At 42.6% G+C, this 21433-nt stretch overlaps 1 protein-coding gene across 1 annotated transcript in view; it reads left to right on the forward strand.

The window, feature by feature from the left end:
- LOC133460586 (sodium/hydrogen exchanger 3-like) overlaps positions 1-19989 on the forward strand; it is a 31346-nt gene extending 11357 nt beyond the window's left edge. The window contains exons 2-16 of the mRNA XM_061741232.1: positions 1705-2007; positions 3054-3214; positions 4185-4263; positions 4366-4543; positions 5138-5358; positions 5456-5658; positions 12308-12397; positions 12480-12550; positions 12623-12752; positions 12823-12968; positions 16134-16257; positions 16363-16530; positions 17192-17234; positions 17481-17549; positions 19732-19989. Coding sequence (XP_061597216.1) covers positions 1705-2007; positions 3054-3214; positions 4185-4263; positions 4366-4543; positions 5138-5358; positions 5456-5658; positions 12308-12397; positions 12480-12550; positions 12623-12752; positions 12823-12968; positions 16134-16257; positions 16363-16530; positions 17192-17234; positions 17481-17549; positions 19732-19934 — 2189 coding nt within the window. The 3' untranslated portion in view covers positions 19935-19989. The remainder of the gene's footprint in view (positions 1-1704; positions 2008-3053; positions 3215-4184; positions 4264-4365; positions 4544-5137; positions 5359-5455; positions 5659-12307; positions 12398-12479; positions 12551-12622; positions 12753-12822; positions 12969-16133; positions 16258-16362; positions 16531-17191; positions 17235-17480; positions 17550-19731) is intronic.
- The last annotated feature ends 1444 nt before the right edge of the window (positions 19990-21433 follow it).

The raw sequence follows: 21433 nt of genomic DNA on the forward strand, positions 1-21433 counted from the left end.
GGTTTTATTATTCGATAAACTTTAGTGACACTTGGCCAGAATAAGTGACCTGAAGCAAAAGACTTCAGTTATGCACAAAGATTTCATACGTCCCTTTACGCTGGTTAATCATAAGCTCGGCGCCGCTACAGTGATGCTTTCTCAAACCAGCTGTTGATCATTTGCATGTTTTGCAAACTTGTTTCATGTTGATGGTTTAGTTATAGTGCAAGTTTAAAATTCATCCAGCCTGAGTACGGACAACCTCCCCCTGTTGGTGATTATAGAAACTTATTCCACTTGTCCTCGCTGAGGAAGAAATTACTTTAGGAAACTACAAATAGGATGAGCTGAGAGGAGAAGTCTGTAAAACCACAATCCTAGAAGTCCTGATACGTGCAGTTCCTCAAATGACCACTAGGGGCCGGCACCAAAACGGAGTCGTTCTCCTTTTACTTCCATGATAAAATGTCTATGCAACAAAAATAAATAAAATTACTCCATATATGTTTATTGCTATTCTGTGTAATTATTAGCATGATGTCCAAGTGTCAATTTCCCCATATAAGTTGGTTTAAATTCATTATTTGATTCTATAAATGCGATATAAAGTCCTCAGGCTTTTATTTTGGGACTTCCGGTTACAGGAAGTATGACTTTGCACATCAGCTAAATATTTAGTTTTATCCAAAACCTTTGGATTTAACATTCAACATATTTTTAGGCTAACAAATATTGTTGTTGCTCCAAAGTGACTTTTAAAAATTTCCCGTCACTTTTCTAATGGCACTTTTGCACTAGGACTTACTGAGCCCGACTCGGCTCGTCACGCCTCTACCAGCTTCTACCCGTTTGTTTTTCCACAGCCAGGGGAGAAGTGGGCAGGTTGGGGTGAAGCTGCTGTGACGTACTCGATTGCGCAACCGCTTTGTTCATGTCGCCGCTGATCAGAAATCAGATGGAGCCGCGAGCGGCTGAGAAAAAAACAGCCCGTCTACATCCCTTTTTTAATTCTCTCGTCAGTCACCAGGTTTATGAACATCTGCACCTCAGAGTTGGATCACCAAACAGACGTTTTGCGCTTTATAATAAAATCGCCGCGAGCCGCAGGTCGCTCTCGTGCTGACTCCCGCTTCCTGATTCAAACGTCTGCCGGCCCCGCCCCCCGACCAATCAGTGGCGCGGAGGGTGGTGACGTCAGAAATAGTCCCGGCTCAGCCCGCAAAGAACCTCGCCAGAATGGTTACAGAAATAGTATCGGCTTGGAGCGGCTCTACCCGTCTCAGCCCCTAGTGCAAACGTGCAAGACGGGGCCGCACCGAGCCGAGCCGGGCGGAGGCGGGACTAGTGCAAAAGCGCCATAAGCTAAATGTGACCGATTGTTATTTTCAGCTGCTTTACGAAGTGGCGCCCTGTAATAAACAACCAATAAATGTTTTTCGTGTTTACTACATAAGTAAGCCGCACGGTCTGAAATCTCACGTACGATTTCTCGAGCCACCACCCGCCGTGTAGCGTTAAAGTACGTTGAAGCAAAGCAACACGCCCCCCCCCAACGCTGGGAACCCACAATTCAGTTCAAAGTCAACAAACACTGACGTTCAGGACACTTTCAGCCCGTGGTAGAAGCGAAAAGTGACTTCAAAAGTGGTCTTCATGTATTTTATATAAAGCGAAAAACATTAAACCACAAAGTCTGATGTTTCGCGTCATTTGTTCCCTCAGTCATCGAGTCCAACCACTATGTGACCAACATCATCCCGGAGAGCGCCCTGCTCATCTGCTTCGGCTTCATCCTGGGTGGGATAATCTGGGGTGCAGACAAGGTGCAGACATTCACGTTGACCCCCACCGTGTTCTTCTTCTACCTGCTGCCTCAAGTCATCCTGGACGCCGGCTACCACATGCCCAACAAGCTCTTCTTCAGCAACATGGGGGCCATCCTGGTCTACGCCATCATCGGAACCTGCTGGAACGCAGCCAGCGTGGGGCTGTCCTTGTGGGGGTGTCACATGGGCGGGGCCATGGGTAACTTCTTAACTTACATAACTTCTCTCATGTCAGACACAGTAGGGGAGGGAGGGGCTAAGTATCAGAGCAACCAACCACTCAAGCAACCGACTGACTGACTGACTGACTGACTGACTGACTGACCGACCAACCCACCAACCAACCTGCTAATCAACCAACCAGCCAGCAAAACAACAAACTAACCAACCAGCTAATCAACCAACCAGCTAATCAATCAGCCAACCAATCCCCTAACTACTAACCAGGCAGTCAGCCAACCAGCCAGCCAACCAACCACTCAAGCAATCGACTGACCGACCAACCAACCAACCCACTAATCAATCAGCCAACCAATCTACCTAACTACTAACCAACCAACTAATCAATCAGCCAACCAATCAACCTAACTACTAACCAACCAACTAATCAATCAGCCAACCAATCAACCTAACTACTAACCAACCAGCCAACCAACTACTCAAACAATCGACTGACCGACTGACCAACCAACCAACCTACCCATTAATCAATCAGCCAATCAATCAACCTAACTACTAATCAACCGGCCAGCCAACTGGACAGCCAGAAAAACAACAAACAAACAATCAACCAACTGACTCACTGACTGAGCAAACCAAACAACTAACCAACCAATCATCCTAACTACTAAACAACCAATCAACTAATCAATCAGACAGAAAACTAGCCACCCAGCAAACCAACTGGCCAGTGCACCAGTAAACCAACTAAACATCCAATTGACTTCTGGACTGCCCAACTAACCAACCAACCAATTAGCCAGCCAGCCAGCCAACCAATTCTCAATCAAGTCAGCCAACCAACCAATGTTAAAAAAAAATCCCCAGAAAAGAGTTGTCCCTTGAAAAATTCCCCTTTTAAACTCAGAATATTTATTTCCTTTAACAACTCTTGTATAGTCTTGATTTAATTATTTTAGGATTCATTTATTTGTCATCTGCTCGCCCTGAATGAGTCAACGGTATTTTGAAATGTTACCAAACCACGCATCAAATGTGTCGTGTCGGTCGGGCCGTGTGCTGCAGGCGACCTGGACATCGGCCTGCTGCAGTATCTGCTGTTCGGCAGCCTCATCGCGGCGGTGGACCCTGTAGCCGTCATCGCCGTGTTCGAGCAGGTCCACGTCAACGAAGTCCTCTTCATCATGGTGTTCGGAGAGTCGCTGCTCAACGATGGCGTGACGGTGGTACATTTCCTCGGGCGATCCTGCATTTCACTTTAAATCTGAGACTCCCTTTAGTACGGAAGAGTATTAGGGCCATGCAGGAGAAAAAATATTAGAGAGGGGAAGATTTTTTTTTATTGTGCACTTCGAGAAAAAAGTTGAAATGTCGAGAAAAGTCGAAATGTCGAGATTAATGTTGAAATACAATTTCAAGAATGAGGTGGAAATGTCTTCTTTGGCCCATCAAATCCAGTTAGGAGAGCGAATGACAGCTATGCAGCAGCAGCCGTAACTAACTAACTAACTAACTAACTTACATCCTTGGAGTGTAACGTTAAGGCTACGTTTCTGAAGTTATGCAACTGCATATGTGTGATATGTGTTTCAAATCAATATCATAAAGCCAATTCTTGTATTCTGAACTTTGTTGTTCAACTTTATTCACGAAATTTCGTCTTTTTTCTCAACATTTCGACTTTTGTCTCGAAGTGCATAATGAAAAAAAATTTTCCTCCTCTAAAATATTCTTGTTTTTCTCCTGCAGGAGAAAAAATATTTGAGAGGGGAAGATTTTCTTTTATCGTGCACTTCGAGAAAAAAGTCGAAATGTCGAGATTAATGTTGAAATACAATTTCAAGAATAAAGTCGAAATTTTGCCATTTTTCTCAACATTTCAACTTTATTCAAGAAGTTTTCTTGAAATTGTACTTCAACATTAATCTCGACATTTTGACTTTATTCTCGACATTTTGACTTTATTCTCGACATTTTTACTTTTTTCTCGACATTTTGACCTTTTTCTCGAAGTGCATAATGAAAAAAAAAATCTTCGTCCTCTAAAATATTATTTTTATTTTTCTCCTGCCTGGCCCTAATACTCTTCCTTACTCTAGAGACGTGATGTACGAGTCGTTTGAGGTGGTTGATATAAAACTAAAATATATAATAAAGGTCCCATGCCATTCATGTGTGTTTGCTTCCATCGCTCAGGTGCTCTTCAATGTATTTGATTCGTTTGTGTCACTCGGAGGACCCAAAATCAATGCATGGGAGATCATTAAAGGAATAAGTGAGGCATTTCTTTGACCTTTGAATGATAAAGAATGAACTTCTTTAGTCTGAGAACTCTAAAGGAGCCTGTTCAACGTTCTTCTTCTCTCTTCCCCGACAGTTTCCTTCTTTGTGGTGGCTTTTGGCGGTTCCCTCATGGGCTTCGTGTTCGGCCTGCTGATATCGGTCTTGACCAAATTCACTAAAAACATCCAGATCATTGAGCCCGGCTTCATCTTCGTCCTGGGATACCTGGCCTACCTGACAGCTGAAATGCTGTCGCTGTCCGCCATCCTCTCGTGAGTACAAGCGGAAACGCATTAGTTCAGCTGCTTCTGAACCAAACATGACCCATATCGACTCGGATGAACCTGATCCATACCACAGATCGAGTACACCTGGTTCAAACCTGCACAATAACCCAGAAATGACCTTCCACCCAGCTTAACTCCAGAAACGTGGTTGTTTATGAACAACAAAGAGAAACTGATTGGTTGAACATCTCGGAGGCTTGCCGACAACTCTCCGTTCTGGGCTTTAACCCTTTAAGTTATAAAAAAAAAAAAAGGGTTCAAACAAGCGTCACCAACCCAGCAGATAAACTTCCTTCCTGGCTTTTTGAAGCAAACAAACCCATTTCTTAGGAAGCTAGAAAGAGGGACTAGCAGATCCACATACTGGACTCTAGCTATGCAGTTACACAAGACATCCTGCCCCCTATGACATCATAGAGAGCCAATTTTAGAAAAAATTCTCTGGGAAGTAGGCGTTTCTGGATCCTGAAAACAAAATATGTTTCGGTTTTTCAGCCTCTATAACTGTAGATAATTCAGAAAACACAGAAGTATATTTGTATGACTACTTTAGGCACCATGTGGGTTTCTGCTGTGCAGGATCTTGTTCTGTGGGATGTGCTGTCAGAAGTACATCAACTCAAACATGGACGAGAACTCCGTCCAGACCGTCAGGTACGCCATGAAGGTCTTTGCCAACGGCTCCGAGACCATCATCTTCGTCTTCCTCGGCATCTCCGCCATCGATAAAGTGATCTGGGTGTGGAACACGGGCTTCATCCTCCTCACGCTGCTCTTCATCTTCGTGTACCGATTCATCGGTGAGATCTTTATACGCTTCGCAGTCACGTTCGAGCGGAAACGCAGCGCAACGCAGAGGGATGCTAAAGCGGGTTGTTTTGTGTGTTTTTACTCCAGGTGTCTTTTTCCTCACCTGGATCCTGAACAGGTTCCGGCTGGTGCCTCTGGAGATCATCGACCAGGTGATCATGAGCTACGGAGGCCTCCGCGGCGCCGTGGCGTACGGCCTAGCTACGATGCTGGACGAGAACAAGATAAAGGAGAAGAACCTGATGGTGTGCACCTCGCTCATTGTGGTCTACTTCACTGTCATCCTCCAGGTAAGGCAAGGCAAGTTTATTTGTATAGCACAAGTCAACACAAGGTAATTCAAAGTGCTTTACATCAACATTAAAAGTGGCAAGACACAATTAAACCGTAAATAACAAATCAAATTAAATAAAATGATAAGAATAGAGGTAAAATAATAAAAAGCACAAGTTGTTAAGAAGTAAGGGCAGTAGAGTACAGCAGGTACGTCTCATTCTTACAATGGCAAGAATTACGTTTCTATACGGTCAAAACGTACAAAGACCGGGTCAAATACAGTATTACAAAAGTAATCTGTGCCGATTCGTGCGGTGAATCAGACCAATTTGATAATTCTACATCACAATGCCTGCATTCGGGGCTTATCCATAACTTTTTTTTTTTTTTTTAGATTATTTTATTTTCAGCATTTTTTCAAGGTATATACATGAACACACAAACACAAAACTTCAAAACCCTCCCCAGCCCGCCCCAAAAAAAATAAATAAATAAAAATAAAAGAGAGAGAGAAAACATAAATAACAAATAAATGAGGTTGAGAGGCTAGATAGACAACAGTAAGCGCTGACAGCAAAAAAGCTTATAAATCTACAACCCGTCCATCATAGAGGCTGACAATGTGTCCATATATGCCAAATAGGGTTGCCACATCTCTGTAAACGTTTGATAGTCTTTCCTGAGTGTATATGTAATTTTTTCAAGTGGAACACAGCTGTTCATTTCTGAAACCCATCTTCCTATAGAAAGATGGGAGTCAGACTTCCATGTGACGGCGATACACTTCCTGGCAACACACAAGGCCAGTGAGAGAAACTTCTTCTGAGCCTTTCTTAATTGAGCATCAATTTTTGTAGTATCTCCTAATAAACAGGTTTGAGGATCTAATGGAAGATGCACTCCTAGAAGTTTTGTCATGATGTCAGAAAAATCATGCCAGAATGTGTTTAGTTTTGTGCATAACCAAGTGCAGTGCAGGAAAGAGCCCTCTTCTATCCCACATCTAAAACACAGGCTAGATATCTCAGGTTTATATTTATGCAATTTCAGTGGCGTAAGATAGGACTGATGGAGAAAGTTATAATAGGTCAGCCTGTATCTGGAGTTAATAGTGGCAGTTAGACTTTTTCGACACAATTCAGACCAGAGCCCTGTACCCATCGTCACACCCAAGTCCAACTCCCATTTCTGCCTTGATTTATGTAAACTTGGTTTTGGAGCATCCTCCATCAAGAGAGAGTACACTTTTGAGATGAGACGTGGTGCATTACCCTCATGAAGCAGTCCTTCCAGATCATTGAGCATGGGTAAAGACATTTCAGATCCCAAAGCAGATTTAAGAAATGATCTTAACTGTAAATAACAAAAAAAGTTTCTGCTGGACAGATCATACTTCCTCCTTAGGTCCTCAAAAGACATCAGGGATCCCTCCTCATAGCAGTCCTCCAAATGACGAATCCCCTTCTGGTGCCACATTTCCAGGGTCTTATTATCCACTGACATCGGTATGAGTTCATTCTGCTTCAATGGTGTTTTGGGTGAAAATATATTTTTTAGTCCAATATTTTTCCGGACTTCATGCCACATCTTGATGATATTAATCAGGACAGGGTTGTCAGTTCTTCTGGAAATAGTTTTAGGTGTCCATTTATAGATAAAGTCTGCAGGTATATTTTCTTTAAGAGCAAACATTCCAATTGAAACCCAAGGTGGGACATTATCCCTTTCAAAAAGAAAAGAAACGAGTCGCATTTGGGCAGCCAAATAATGTTTTTCAAAGTTAGGCAGTCGAAGACCCCCCAGTTTATAGTCCCATGCAAGTTTTTCTAGTGAGACCCTTGGAGTCTTACCATTCCATATGAATTGTCTAATATGTTTATTAAGGTTTTTAAAGAAACTGGTTGGCACTGGAGTCGGTAAAGACTGAAAGAGGTACTGTAGCCTCGGTAATATATTCATCTTAATGCAATTTATTCGGCCAATCAAAGTTATAGGTAAATGTATCAATTTCTGTAAATCCTCCATTATTCGACTAGCTAGTGGTAAGTAATTCAGCTTGTACACATTCTTAAGATTGTTATCTACCATAATTCCAAGGTATCTTATCCCACTTGGAGACCATTTAAACGGGACTCTTTGCTGATGTTCCGCATAGTCAAAGTTTGAGAGTGGGAGAATTTCACTTTTGTCGTAATTTACTTTATATCCAGAAACAGATCCAAATGTATGCAAAACTGTTTTTAATTTAGCAAGGGAATCAAATGGATTTGTTAAGTACAAAATTATATCATCTGCCATAAGGTTAATTTTATGTGTCGTTTGGCCCACTTTCATACCCTTTATCTCTGAGTCTTGTCTGATTGTCTCGGCCAGAGGTTCGACAGCTATAACAAAGAGCCCAGGGGATAAGGGACACCCTTGTCTGCTCGATCTACTCAAAGGGAAAGCTGTGGACATTTGTCCATTAGTGATTATTTTGGCTTGTGGTTTCCTATAAAGCGTTCTGACCCAATTAATAAAATAAGAGCCGAATCCGAATTTAGATAGAACCTTGAATAAATATGGCCACTCAAGCCTATCAAACGCTTTTTCAGCGTCCAGGGTAACAGCTATACTAGGTTCAGCATCCGAGGTTGCCATATGAATAATATTAAGTAACCTACACATGTTACTGGCAGAGGATCTCTTCTGGATAAAACCAACCTGATCTAGGTTTATCAATTTGGGTAAGAATTTACTCAACCTATTTGCTAAAGCTTTAGAAATCAATTTGTAATCCGCATTCAAGAGTGAAATTGGCCGAAAAGAGGAGCATTTTAAGGGGTCTTTGTTCTTTTTATGGATCACTGTAATTATAGCCATTGAAAAAGAATCAGGAAGGCTTTGTGTTTTAGATGCTAGGTTAATTACATCCATAAGAAGAGGTATAAGCAAGTCCTTAAACTCTTTGTAGAATTCGGGGGGGAACCCATCCTCCCCTGGTGATTTATTAGATTGAAGTGTAGATAGAGCATCTCCGATTTCTTTGGTGGTAAATGGTGACTCTAGAACCCGCTGGTCGTCCTGATTCAGTTTAGGCAACTCAATATTATTTAAGAATGTATCTATAGTGGTTAAATCTTCTGGTGATTCTGACTTATATAAATTAATATAAAACTTTTTGAAAGCTTCATTTATTTCTTTTGGGTTCTGTGTAATACAGCCACTTTCATCTTCAATTTGGTTAATTGTTTTTGAACTCTCCTCTTTCTTTAATTGCCAGGATAGGACTTTATGAGTCTTCTCTCCAAGCTCATAGTACCTTTGTCTTGTTCTCAAAATATTTTTCTCAGCCCTATAAGTGCATAATGTATTATACTTAAGTTTTTTATTGACCAATAAGCTGTATATCTTCTTATCCTTATGTTGTTGAAAGTCTTTTTCCAGCCTAAGAATTTCTTTCTCCAATTCCTCCATTTCTGCAACATGTGATTTTTTAAGCCCTTTTGTATATGAGATTATTTGTCCTCTTAAATAAGCTTTTAATGTGTCCCATAATATGAAACTATTAGGGGAAGAAGGACAGTTTGTTTCACAAAATAGTTTGATATGATTCCTGATGAATTTACAAAAGTCACTGTTTTTAAGGAGGGTCGGATTCAGACGCCATCTGTACATGTTGGGCATTTTATCAGGCATTACTATGGATAGAGTGAGTGGAGAATGATCAGAGAGTATCCTCGGTAGATAATCAGACTCTAATGCTCTGTAAGTCACTTGTGTTGACAGTAAGAAAAGATCTATTCTAGTATGTGAGTTATGACGGTTTGAATAATAAGAATAGTCAATGGTTTGGGGGTGTATTTGCCTCCAAACATCTGTTAGATTTAAGTCTTTCATGAATGATAGAGTAGTTAAAGCTGACTTAGACATTGAAGTGGTAGTTGCTGATTTGTCCAAAATTGGGTCTAAACAGAAATTAAAATCTCCTCCTATGAGGATATGTTCACGACCCCCTGATACTTTAAGAAAAATGTCTTGAATAAAAGAAATGTCATCATAGTTAGGGGCGTAAAGGTTTAGTAAAGTCCATTGTTCCGAATAAATTAGACAATTTATTAAGATGTAGCGGCCTAATGGATCACTAATCGTTTCCTGAACAGTGATGGGAATGTTTTTATTTATTAAAATAGCAACTCCTCTCGCCTTAGAGTTAAAAGACGAAGAGAAGACTTGGCCTATCCATCCTCTTTTTAATTTATTGTGCTCTTGCGTGGTAAGATGGGTCTCCTGGATAAAGGCTATATCTGTTTTGATCTTTTTTAGATATGTTAACACCCTTTTCCTTTTGACAGGTCCATTGAGACCATTGACATTAAAACTGACAAATTTCAACACTTTATCCATGTGAAAAGTTTTAAGATTCGACAGTAATTTGTCTCGTAGCCTCTCAACAATAAGCCTAAAGAAAATGTCTCTCTTTCAGTGGAACCAAACAAAAAAGCAACAACAAAAAAACAAATAACATAAAAACCTCCCCGTTCCCTTAAGCACCGACCCCCTGAACACTCGGCACCATCCAAAATCCCCAACTGGGACCCCCGTTGAATGCTCCTTAAAACTATCATGCCTAACTGACACCTTATTGGGCCTGGAGCTCTTTTGTAGCCCATATAAACGTATAACACTCGTACATAAACAACCTTAAATGTAAACATTGTAACACCCGCTTTAACCAGAAGTAAATGAAAGTGCAATCTCAAAAATAATTGGATAAGCTCCCTTTTTATCTATAATGTCCAAAATAAATTGGGGGAAAAACGTGTAATAAAAAAAAAAAAAAAGATTAAAAAAGCAAATAAAAATGTAGAAAAAAATGGATATGGCGGGGATATCGTTGCACTTACATAAAAGTCACTATATAGTATGTAGAAAGGATATGCAGGAATCGTTTCTCCTCAGCATTAGAGGAGCTGAGGTGCTGCACCTGTAGTCACCAGCAGGGGGCAGGACTAGTCGCCTCCCGGGAAGCCTCGCAGAAAAGATGCCGCTGCTTCGGGTGATTTGAAGAACTTTTTCTCTCCATTGGGTAGGAAAACTCTCAAAATCGCTGGATGTAGGAGGGTGAATTGGAGCTTCTTTGCATGCAGCTCCTTCTTAACATGGTTGTATTCCTTTCTGCGCTTCACCAGGTTTGCGCTCAGATCTGGGAAAAACATCACTGCGTTTCCATTGAAAGTGATCGGCTCACCTTTTTCTCTGGATATTTTAGCGGCTATTCGGAGGATTTTATCCCGATCCTGGTAATTAAGTAGACGGATGAGAATGGGTCTGGGCCGTTTCTCTCCTGGCTGGCGGGACGTCGGGGACCGGTGCGCTCTTTCAATAATCAGTGGCTCGGGAAAGTGCTGTTCTCCCAGCACAGAGGGGATCCAATCTGTAAAAAACCGCACCAGATCCGTTCCCTCTACGCCCTCCTGTAGGTTGACAATGCGTACATTATTACGCCGGCTTTGATTTTCTAGTTGGTCCACTTTGTCCATGAGAAAATCCTTATCCTTCAATAAACGGAGGACATGAGAGTCCAACTCAGTCAGCTTGTCTTCAGCTGAGCTGATCCGCTCCTCCGCCTCCGTAATACGTGAGCCCATCCCGTCTATCAGCGTTTTCAACCCCGAAATAGAATGATTAATTTCGGCAGTTTGGCGTCGAGCTTCTGGGAGAGTGCTTCGTTACCGCGTTTTATTTCTTGTAGTATGGCGTGGCTTCCTCCCACTTCACCTTGCACTTCTGCAGCCATGTTGTGCTCAATGCTCGATTCGCATGCAACAGCTTCCCGAGAAGAAAAGTGGTCGATAATTGAGCTTTGCATCTTATTTCGAGGTCTCAAGTCCATATTCCACCAGTTGGATAAAGTCCGAGGTACAGCGGGCGTTATTTATAACTTAAAATCGAGTTTTCTTTAAGAGCTCCGGAGCACGCGTCTTCCTAGCTCAGCAGCATCACCGGAAGTCGCTTATCCATAACTTTGTGTGGTTTTCAAAAATCACAAGTATTTAATTTAAGAGTGAAAGATCTTCGTGTTCGTTTGTCTGGTGGTGCACCATAAGAAAACTAGTGAACAGAATCAAAGTGATTACAGCTTTTGTAACATCATGGACAATGTTTTCCGGCCGGAGGTTCACCTCTCTCAAACCACAAAAGTAGGAGAGAAATGCACACAATGGTCAGGGATCCAGTCGTATTTATACTAAAAAGGGAGGTGTTCTTTGTACGTAAACCCCATCTGCCAAACATATCAGACCTTCAGCCGTATGTGCCTGTTTATTGCTTCCTACTTAAGATGTCAACCCAGATAACGGATGAGACCCATCAGTGTTAAAACACATGTTTCTCTTCATTGTCTTCACTTAACAAAGAGCAAATATCTGAACTGTTTTAACTTCCTAGTCATAAATTAGGAGTTGACCCTGCAACTAGAGAAAACAGCCTAGTCATAAAACAGGAGTTGACCCTGCAAATACAGAAAAACCACCAGTGTAGAATCTTATAGAAAAACCCTTCAAACTCTTAAACAATTTCATAAAATCCTAACAAGAGCTTGTGTTTCCTGCCGGTCGAGCGCACAGTCCTCGTGAAAGCTCCCGTTTTGCACCTTCCCACTGAACTGTCTCTCTGCTGCAGGGCATCACGATGAAACCTCTGGTCACCTGGCTCAAAGTGAAGAGGGCCGCGGTAACCGAGCTCACGCTCATAGAAAAAGTGCAAAACAGGGTAAATCTCTAAATCCTGCTTCTTCCTGATCAGAGGCAAATACGAGGAGCCAAATCCAGAGCTTCTTCTTCTTGTGTTTCAGATGTTTAACCACATGCTGGTCGCCATAGAAGACGTATCAGGACAAAAAGGACACAATTACATGAGAGACAAGTGAGTTGAGGTCACGGTTTAAAGTTCCCCCGGCCGCCTCGGTGAAGCAACAGTTTGTTTCTCGTTGCAAAGGTGGAAAAACTTTGAGGCGAGGTGGATGTCGGGGCTTCTGATCAAGCAGTCGGTGAGGAAGAACCAGGAACACCTCTTCGACGTCTTCCATCAGCTGAACCTCAAAGATGCCATGGAGTACGTGAAAGAGGTGAGGATCGCAGGCTTTCCTGCTCGTTTCCGCGTGAACGAACATCGAACAGACGTGGGTGTCGTTTCAGGGCGAGCGCAGAGGCTCTCTGGAGTTCGTCCGCAACGACAGCGCCTTTGTTGACTTCAAGAAAAAGTTTGACGACGACGTCTCGGATGCCATGCCTGACATCACGGTCAACATGGGGGACGACCGCGGTCCAGCGTCAGCCATGAGGTGAGCTGTCTCGCAAATAAAATATGATTAAGATAAAACAATTACACAAAATGCCAGAAGAATAACAATCGTGGTACTCTACACAACAAAGTAGGTCAATGAACTTAGTAGAAAACTAGATGCGAGTCCGGTCACTTTAAGGGTCGGCGAACCTACATTGCTGAGTTACTATCTAGTACCATCATAAGATAAGATAAGATAAGATAAGAAATCCTTTAATAGTCCCACAGAGGGGAAATTTCCAGATTACAGCAGCAAATTTCCCCTCTGTGGGACTATTAATAATTATTAATATTAATTATCATGGATGACATCGTAATCAGGAACTGAGTTTCTAACCAAGGGTTGAGATCTGTTGTTCCAAGTCACAACTCAACGACAATATTTACAAATCTTTGTTTGAACAATGGGTTTTGGAGACACCTGTGTTGCTTAGCCATGACTGTACTATACAGGTAACCAACCCATGACTGAACTATACAGGTAACCAACCCATGACTGAACTATACAGGTAACCAACCCATGACTGAACTATACAGGTAACCAACCCATGACTGAACTATACAGGTAACCAACCCATGACTGAACTATACAGGTAACCAACCCATGACTGAACTATACAGGTAACCAACCCATGACTGAACTATACAGGTAACCAACCCATGACTGAACTATACAGGTAACCAACCCATGACTGAACTATACAGGTAACCAACCCATGACTGAACTATACAGGTAACCAACCCATGACTGAACTATACAGGTAACCAACCCATGACTGAACTATACAGGTAACCAACCCATGACTGAACTATACAGGTAACCAACCCATGACTGAACTATACAGGTAACCAACCCATGACTGAACTATACAGGTAACCAACCCATGACTGAACTATACAGGTAACCAACCCATGACTGTACTATACAGGTAACCAACCCATGACTGAACTATGAACTATACAGGTAACCAACCCATGACTGTACTATGTACTATACAGGTAACCAACCCATGACTGAACTATACAGGTAACCAATCCATGACTGAACTATACAGGTAACCAACCCATGACTGAACTATACAGGTAACCAACCCATGACTGAACTATACAGGTAACCAACCCATGACTGTACTAGACAGGTAACCAACCCATGACTGAACTATACAGGTAATCAACCCATGACTGAACTATACAGGTAACCAACCCATGACTGCAATAGACAGGTAACCAACCCGTGACTGTACTAGACAGTTAACCAACCCGTGACTGAACTATACAGGTAACCAACCCATGACTGTACTAGACAGGTAACCAACCCATGACTGAACTATACAGGTAATCAACCCATGACTGAACTATACAGGTAACCAACCCGTGACTGTACTAGACAGTTAACCAACCCATGACTGTAATAGACAGGTAACCAACCCGTGACTGTACTATACAGGTAACCAACCCGTGACTGTAATAGACAGGTAACCAACCCGTGACTGTACTATACAGGTAACCAACCCATGACTGCAATAGACAGGTAACCAACCCGTGACTGTACTATACAGGTAACCAACCCATAATTGTACTATACAGGTAACCAACCCATGACTGTACTATACAGGTAACCAACCCATAATTGTACTATACAGGTAACCAACCCATGAGTGTACTATACAGGTAACCAACCCATGACTGAACTATACAGGTAACCAACCCATGACTAAACTATACAGGTAACCAACCCTTGACTGAACTAGACAGGTAACCAACCCATGACTGAACTATACAGGTAACCAACCCATGAGTGTACTATACAGGTAACCAACCCATGACTGACCTATACAGGTAACCAACCCATGAGTGTACTATACAGGTAACCAACCCATGACTGAACTATACAGGTAACCAACCCATGAGTGTACTATACAGGTAACCAACCCATGACTGAACTATACAGGTAACCAACCCATGAGTGTACTATACAGGTAACCAACCCATGACTGACCTATACAGGTAACCAACCCATGAGTGTACTATACAGGTAACCAACCCATGACTGAACTATACAGGTAACCAACCCATGAGTGTACTATACAGGTAACCAACCCATGACTGAACTATACAGGTAACCAACCCATGAGTGTACTATACAGGTAACCAACCCATGACTGAACTATACAGGTAACCAACCCATGACTGAACTATACAGGTAACCAACCCGTGAGTGTACTTGTTTTGGGAGAAATCTCAATTAGGTTCTAGGAGTGGTCGGCTGTACCAAAATGAATCACACACACACACCTCTTCTTTGCTATGAGATATGAATACATTTATTAGCAAAAAGCAAGCATTTACATAGAAGACATCCACAAAACTACCCGTTTGCTAGGATAACGGGCCAAGTCACCCCCCGCAAAACAGCAGTACACACAAGATTACTCGTTTGCTAGGATAAAGTGTCAAGTTACCCCCCGCAAGTGGCTGAGCAATATTCATCACAGACAACTACAAAGGTTTTTAAGGCCTATCTTACCTCGACAAAGGGACTGGAGAGCCAGCAGTCCGGTTTGAGTAAGCCAAGGAAAAAAAACCTGCGCCGGGCGTTCTCCACTAACCCACGGCAGACTCTGAAATCTACTTCTGGCCACCGGGTCTTTATACCTTTCCCTCAGCACCTTGCGGAGGGGGCGGGGAAAGGCCTATTCGCCCCCCCGTCCGCAAGCTCTCAAACTAAGTTTCGACTCCCACGGGACCAAAATCCCGTGCGAACCAGGCTCTTTCTCACAGAAAAACAGGCATTTGCTATGATAAACAGCAGGTGCGTGGCTGACTAAAACTAAAGCTGTGTTTTGGGAACCCAGGGCATCTTCAGGAAACAAAATTGATTTTTTCTCACTTCAGTACTATACAGGTAACCAACCCATGAGTGTACTATACAGGTAACCAACCCATGAGTGTACTATACAGTTAACCAACAAACTTACCTCCATCATTCCAGTTGTGGTTTTAGGAAACATCTGCATCGTACCCACGTGGTTCCAACTATGTCAACAAATCCCTGTAGCAGAAATAATCCTCCTCCGAGCACAGAACTCCTAGACCCGGTTTTGGTCCGAACTGGACCTGACTCTGGTCCAAACAGCTGATGAGGTTGTTGGTGTCCCTGCAGGAGAGACCCGGTGCCGTCGGTGAGTCTGGAGATGCACGAGCAGACCATGAAAGGACTGAGGGAAGCTGAGGACCTGAACTCTCACCACCTTCTGGACCAGCATCTCTACAAGAGCAGGAATCAGGTGAGTCTGCGGCCGGTTGGGCTGGAAATGGTTGGAGTTCGTCTCTTAAAAAGACGATCAAACACGTTCAGAGTTTTAAGGTGTCTTCTGGTTTCACGTCTGAAGCACCGGCATCGATACAGCCGCAGCCAGTTCGGCATAAACGAGGATGAAAGTGAGGTGCAGGAGATCTTCCAGAGGACCATGAGGAGCCGCTTGGAGTCCTTCAAGTCTACAAAGATGGGCGTCGCCCCGGCAAAGAAGATTTCCAAGCACACCAAGAAAGAGCAGAAGGTTAGAGGATGGCGATTATTTCCACTCCGGTAGTTTCAGACGTTTTGGTGGTGACATCATTAACGAGGAACGATTTATCAGGATTAATCTAGATTAGGTTAACGTGAGCTAACCTTTGCTAAATTAGCCCGCTTGTGGTCACCGAGTCACACCATTTGACTGCCATGATAGCATTAGCTCATGTGGCCATTCCTGGTTTGACCTGGGGTGGGCGGAGTCATCTCCTACCTGTGTGTGACACCACAGAGAACTTTCCAGGTAAACCAATGTTTAAAAGGGTTCCTGCTAAATCAACCACACTGCCGCCCGCCTGACACATTTTTCCTGCCGCTTAGGAGAGAACGGGTCTTAATCTTCATAACTCCAGAAGTTTGTGGGTAAAAAAATAATCCAATAATATTTTCAACGGCTGAGAACCCTGGAAAACACAGAAAAAAGAAAACTTTTTATTATTTGACACAAATAACACAATAACACAATAACACAATAACTGCCAGGTATTTTGCCGCCCCCTAGTGGATGGAGGTGATATAGCGCTACAGAGTGGCTTCAAGATTCTTTTACTTTTGATTATTCTTTTAAAGCCTTAAATTAGCTATCTATCTTTCAAAATAAAATAATTCTCTATTTTCTTATTTGTTTCCGCTTGTTTCCGCTGCAGATGCAGAATGGAAAGAGTAAGATGCACCACTCTGGAGAGGAAGGTTTGTACCAGTCTGAGAAACAAACGTAGAAATAAGAAATAAAATCATTTATCTGGGTGTTTGAGTTCAGCTCAAAGATGTTTTGTTTGGGGTTGTTGAGATATTAAAAAGTTATTCAGTGACTCAAGTCACCGTTTTACACTAGACTCCACCCCCCAGAGTTTTTGTAGTATAAAGCTGCTATTTTGACCAAAACAAGTAACATTTATCACCTAAATTGCTCTTCAAAACTGTCTTCTTCTTCAGACTTTGAGTTCTCAGAAGGAGACGCTGCGTCCGGCTACGACAGCTCCTTCACTATGTTCCCCATGAGAGGTAAAACTAACCCGCCGCCAACTAATTTATTATTATTATTATTATTAAATATATTTATTTGTATGATCTGATCCTACTCGTACATAGCCCACCCTATATTTACTTATTTATTTTCACCATTCGAGTGCTGGAACTGTATCGGGTTAGACTCTGAGGGCTTTGGGGGAGTGTTTGGTTGGTTACTTTTTTTAACAATTTATCTATTTAGCTTTATTTTTTTTTGGCTGGATTTCTCTCCTTAAATAACCATCATTCTAAAAAAACCATCATACTCATACACACTACACACATGCACACATACATAAACGCACACATAGAAGAAATCTGAGCAAAAACATTGATTTTGTTGTTTTGTACTGTTTCGTTTGTCTGTTTTGTTTGTTTTCTAGCGTTCCCTCTCGTCCTGTACCTGTATGCGTTTTTGTTTTGCTCATTTGTATTGTTACCTGTCGGAGCCGGCCCAAGGCATAAGCGAACTAAGCGGCTGCTTAGGGCCCCGTGACCACTAGGGGGCCCCCAAGAGATAAAACACAATATATATTTTTTAACGTGTGAGTGATTATTCATACATTATCAAAGGTATGTTATTGTACAAAAACCCAATAATATTATTACATAAACAATATTACAAACTAGAGTAGGCTTCAAATTGTTGTTGCACATTTCTGTTGCAGTTTATTTAAAACAAAAAATAAAGTAGATAACGTGTTTACATTAAATGGCTTATAAATGATCTATTTGATTATTTTGTTTCTTTTAGTAGGCCTACACTGTAGATGACACTCAGTATCACACTTAGTACTATGTCATTTAAATATTAAGTGTAAATCAGCCCCAGGCCGCTCTTGTAGCTGAATTTGCTCCCATTTCAGATTAAAAACCATAGATGGGTAAAAACATGACAGGCTGACAATAGGATGATGGAAACAACAGTGCAGCAACTGTGCAGCTATTTGACCTTTTTATCTATTGCTTCTCTATGTGGCCAGTAGGGACAGTTGCTGACTTTGATAAATATTAATTGAAAGATTTTTCTGCAAGTTTGTTAATATGTTGTCTGCAGTATTAGGGCCATGCAGGAGAAAAAATATTTGAGAGGGGAAGATTTTTTTTTATTGTGCACTTCGAGAAAAAAGTCGAAATGTTGAGATTAATGTTGAAATACAATTTCAAGAAATTTCGCCTTTTTTCCTCAACATTTCAACTTTATTCACGAAATTTTGACTTTTTTCTCCAAATTGTACTTCAACATTAATCTCGACATTTCAACTTATTTCTTAACATTTCGACTTTTTTTTTTCGCAGTGCATAATGAAAAAAAAAAAATCTTCCTCCTCTAAAATGCAATTTTTATTTTTCTCCTGCCTGGCCCTGATACTCTTCCGTAGCTTCCATGGTCTTAATGACTGTGGATTACAATCTAACCACAACAAGTTCTTACATCTAGTTTTACAAGTGTATTTGTAATGACAGGGAAGAACATGAAATATGTTTATAGTGGGTGTGTGAATGATCAATAATCAGTATTATTGGCAGTAATAGAGGGCCCCAAAATCACATTTTGCTTAGGGCCCCATGGAGGCTTGGGCCGGCCCTGGTACCTGTTTTGCATTAAAGGGGACATATTATGAAAAACACGTTTTCTCTTGCTTTAACATATATAAAGTGGTCTCCCCTCCGCCTGCCAATTCAGAGAAGGAGGAAAGCGACCAAATTCTGCAGTGTCTGTACAGCTTCCCGGATGAGCCGTCCAGTGTGATGTGGCTTCTACGAGCCGTTCAGATTCTTCCTCCCTTTCGTTACGTAACGAAAATACGATTTACATAGGTTGGCCTGCGATGCGTGAAAACACGCCCACAACTAACTCCACCGGCCGGAGCTTCCGCCATTTTTTCGTAGCGGTGTATCGCGAGCGGTGTATTGTAGCAGCCAATCAGCACAGAGCCTCATTATCATAGCCTCCCCGCCCACTCAGAATCCTGCATAGAGAATGAGGTTAGAAACTGGGAAGATAAATACATGGCTCAGAGGCTGAATTTCTAATTTATTTAGCAAAAACAATCAAAAGCTTGTTTTTAAGACATTCAAGGCCTGTTTAAAATAGGTATTAGATGCCATAATAGGTCCCCTTTAAATAATAAAACCCCCCTGCCGGGTAACTGAGTCCTCGTCTCTCCTACAGGCATCGAGAACCCGGCCTTCCAGCCGGACCTGGACCCCTCGCCGACGCTGCAGGTGCCCCCCTGGCTGGCGGAGGTGGAGCTGGACAGCACCGCCGTGGCACCGTCGCAGCGAGCCCAGGCCCGGCTCCCCTGGACGCCTAGCAACCTGCTGGCCCCGCCGCCTCCGCCGCCGCCCCCCCACAGAGACGGAGACCGCCTGTAGCAGGCCCCGCCCCGGCCATGCCCCCACAGAGACCACCTGTAACAGGCACCTGTGTGAAGCTGGCCCCCCACCCCCACGCAAAACTCAACCGTTTGTGCTGGGTTAGTGCTGATTTGTGCAGAAGGAATTTTTGTTTGTGCTGCTTTAGTTTTTAAGATATCACGTTATATTTCAAAGGTCATTCTAAGTTCACACAGCCCCCCGACTTGACCGTTTGTTCGGCGTTGGAGGAAAATAAATACGGACACAGTTGGATAACACGGAAATGGCTTGTGGTTTGTGTAGCGAGTCAGCAGTACCATGGTCCCTCACTTAGCCTCTAAGTGATTTTGTTTTTGGTTTGGAGTCACTATATCGTTGTCAACAAAAAATATACACTCAAACAGCATATGCAGACACGGATCACACCACACAGTGCATAACTGCAACGCCAGGGACTTCAGACCGGTAGGACTGCATCACTCGCATTCATTCATGCTGTGTGTTTTGGATTGAATGCAGTTTGATTGACAGCGCGTCTATTGGGGAGCGCTGCCTGTATGTGAAAGTCCGCTGAGATGCTGTCTTGCTCGTTGAGAGTGATTATCTGTGGTGTTTTTTCAAGACTTATGGATGTGAAACAAACGATCTGTGGAAAAAAGATCAAAGTCGGGGGGCTGCGTGAACTTAGAATGACCTTTGAAATATAACGTGATCATTTTAAAAACTAAACCAGCACAAACAAAAATTATTTCTGCACAAACCAACACTAACGCAGCACAAACGATGGAGAATATTTTCACTGAGTTTTGCGTGGGGTGGGGGGCCAGCTTCACGCAGGTCAGCAGGCCCCGGCCACGCCCCGGCCACGCCCCCTCCAGAGACCACCTGATCAGGCCACGCCCCTGCCTCACCCTGGCCCCGCCCCCTCCTCCACCTGACTGCCAAAGACACTGAGGCCGGGGGCGGAGGTCAGCCCGCCGTCTCCTCGGACGGAACAGGAAGTCCTCCCCTCTGATTGGCCGGACGGGGGCCGCCGGAGCTTCTCATCCCTGAATGTGATGCACAAGTTTTTAATACGCTGTAAAAAAAATGAGACAAATCGTTGACGTGAAATCAGCTGCATGTGATCCGGATGTTTGTGTTTTCCTGTTCGAGCCACTGATGAGGACTTATTTATTCACAGATTAAGTAAATGTGAGGATGTGCACAGAGGAAAAAAAAAACTTATAAATATACTTTGCTCTGACTGAATGTATTTAAATTTGACTTACAAATAAAAGTTAGGAAACTTTGTGTTTTTGTGGCGTCAGATTTCAAACAGCAGCTCCGAGGCCTGAAGATCGATTCAAATGTCAAGGATCGACTCGATTCCGATTCTTAAGATTCAGAAGCGATTATCACGCTTTGATTCAATTCCAATATTGATTTGGGTTGGTGTTATTAAAACTGTTTTTTGAGCTTTTGCATGAATTATATGACTGTAGTTATGCAACATATGAATACTGGTATTATATTGA

The sequence above is a fragment of the Cololabis saira genome, chromosome 15 (assembly GCF_033807715.1).
Source record: "Cololabis saira isolate AMF1-May2022 chromosome 15, fColSai1.1, whole genome shotgun sequence".
NCBI classification, from domain to species: Eukaryota; Metazoa; Chordata; class Actinopteri; order Beloniformes; family Belonidae; genus Cololabis; species Cololabis saira.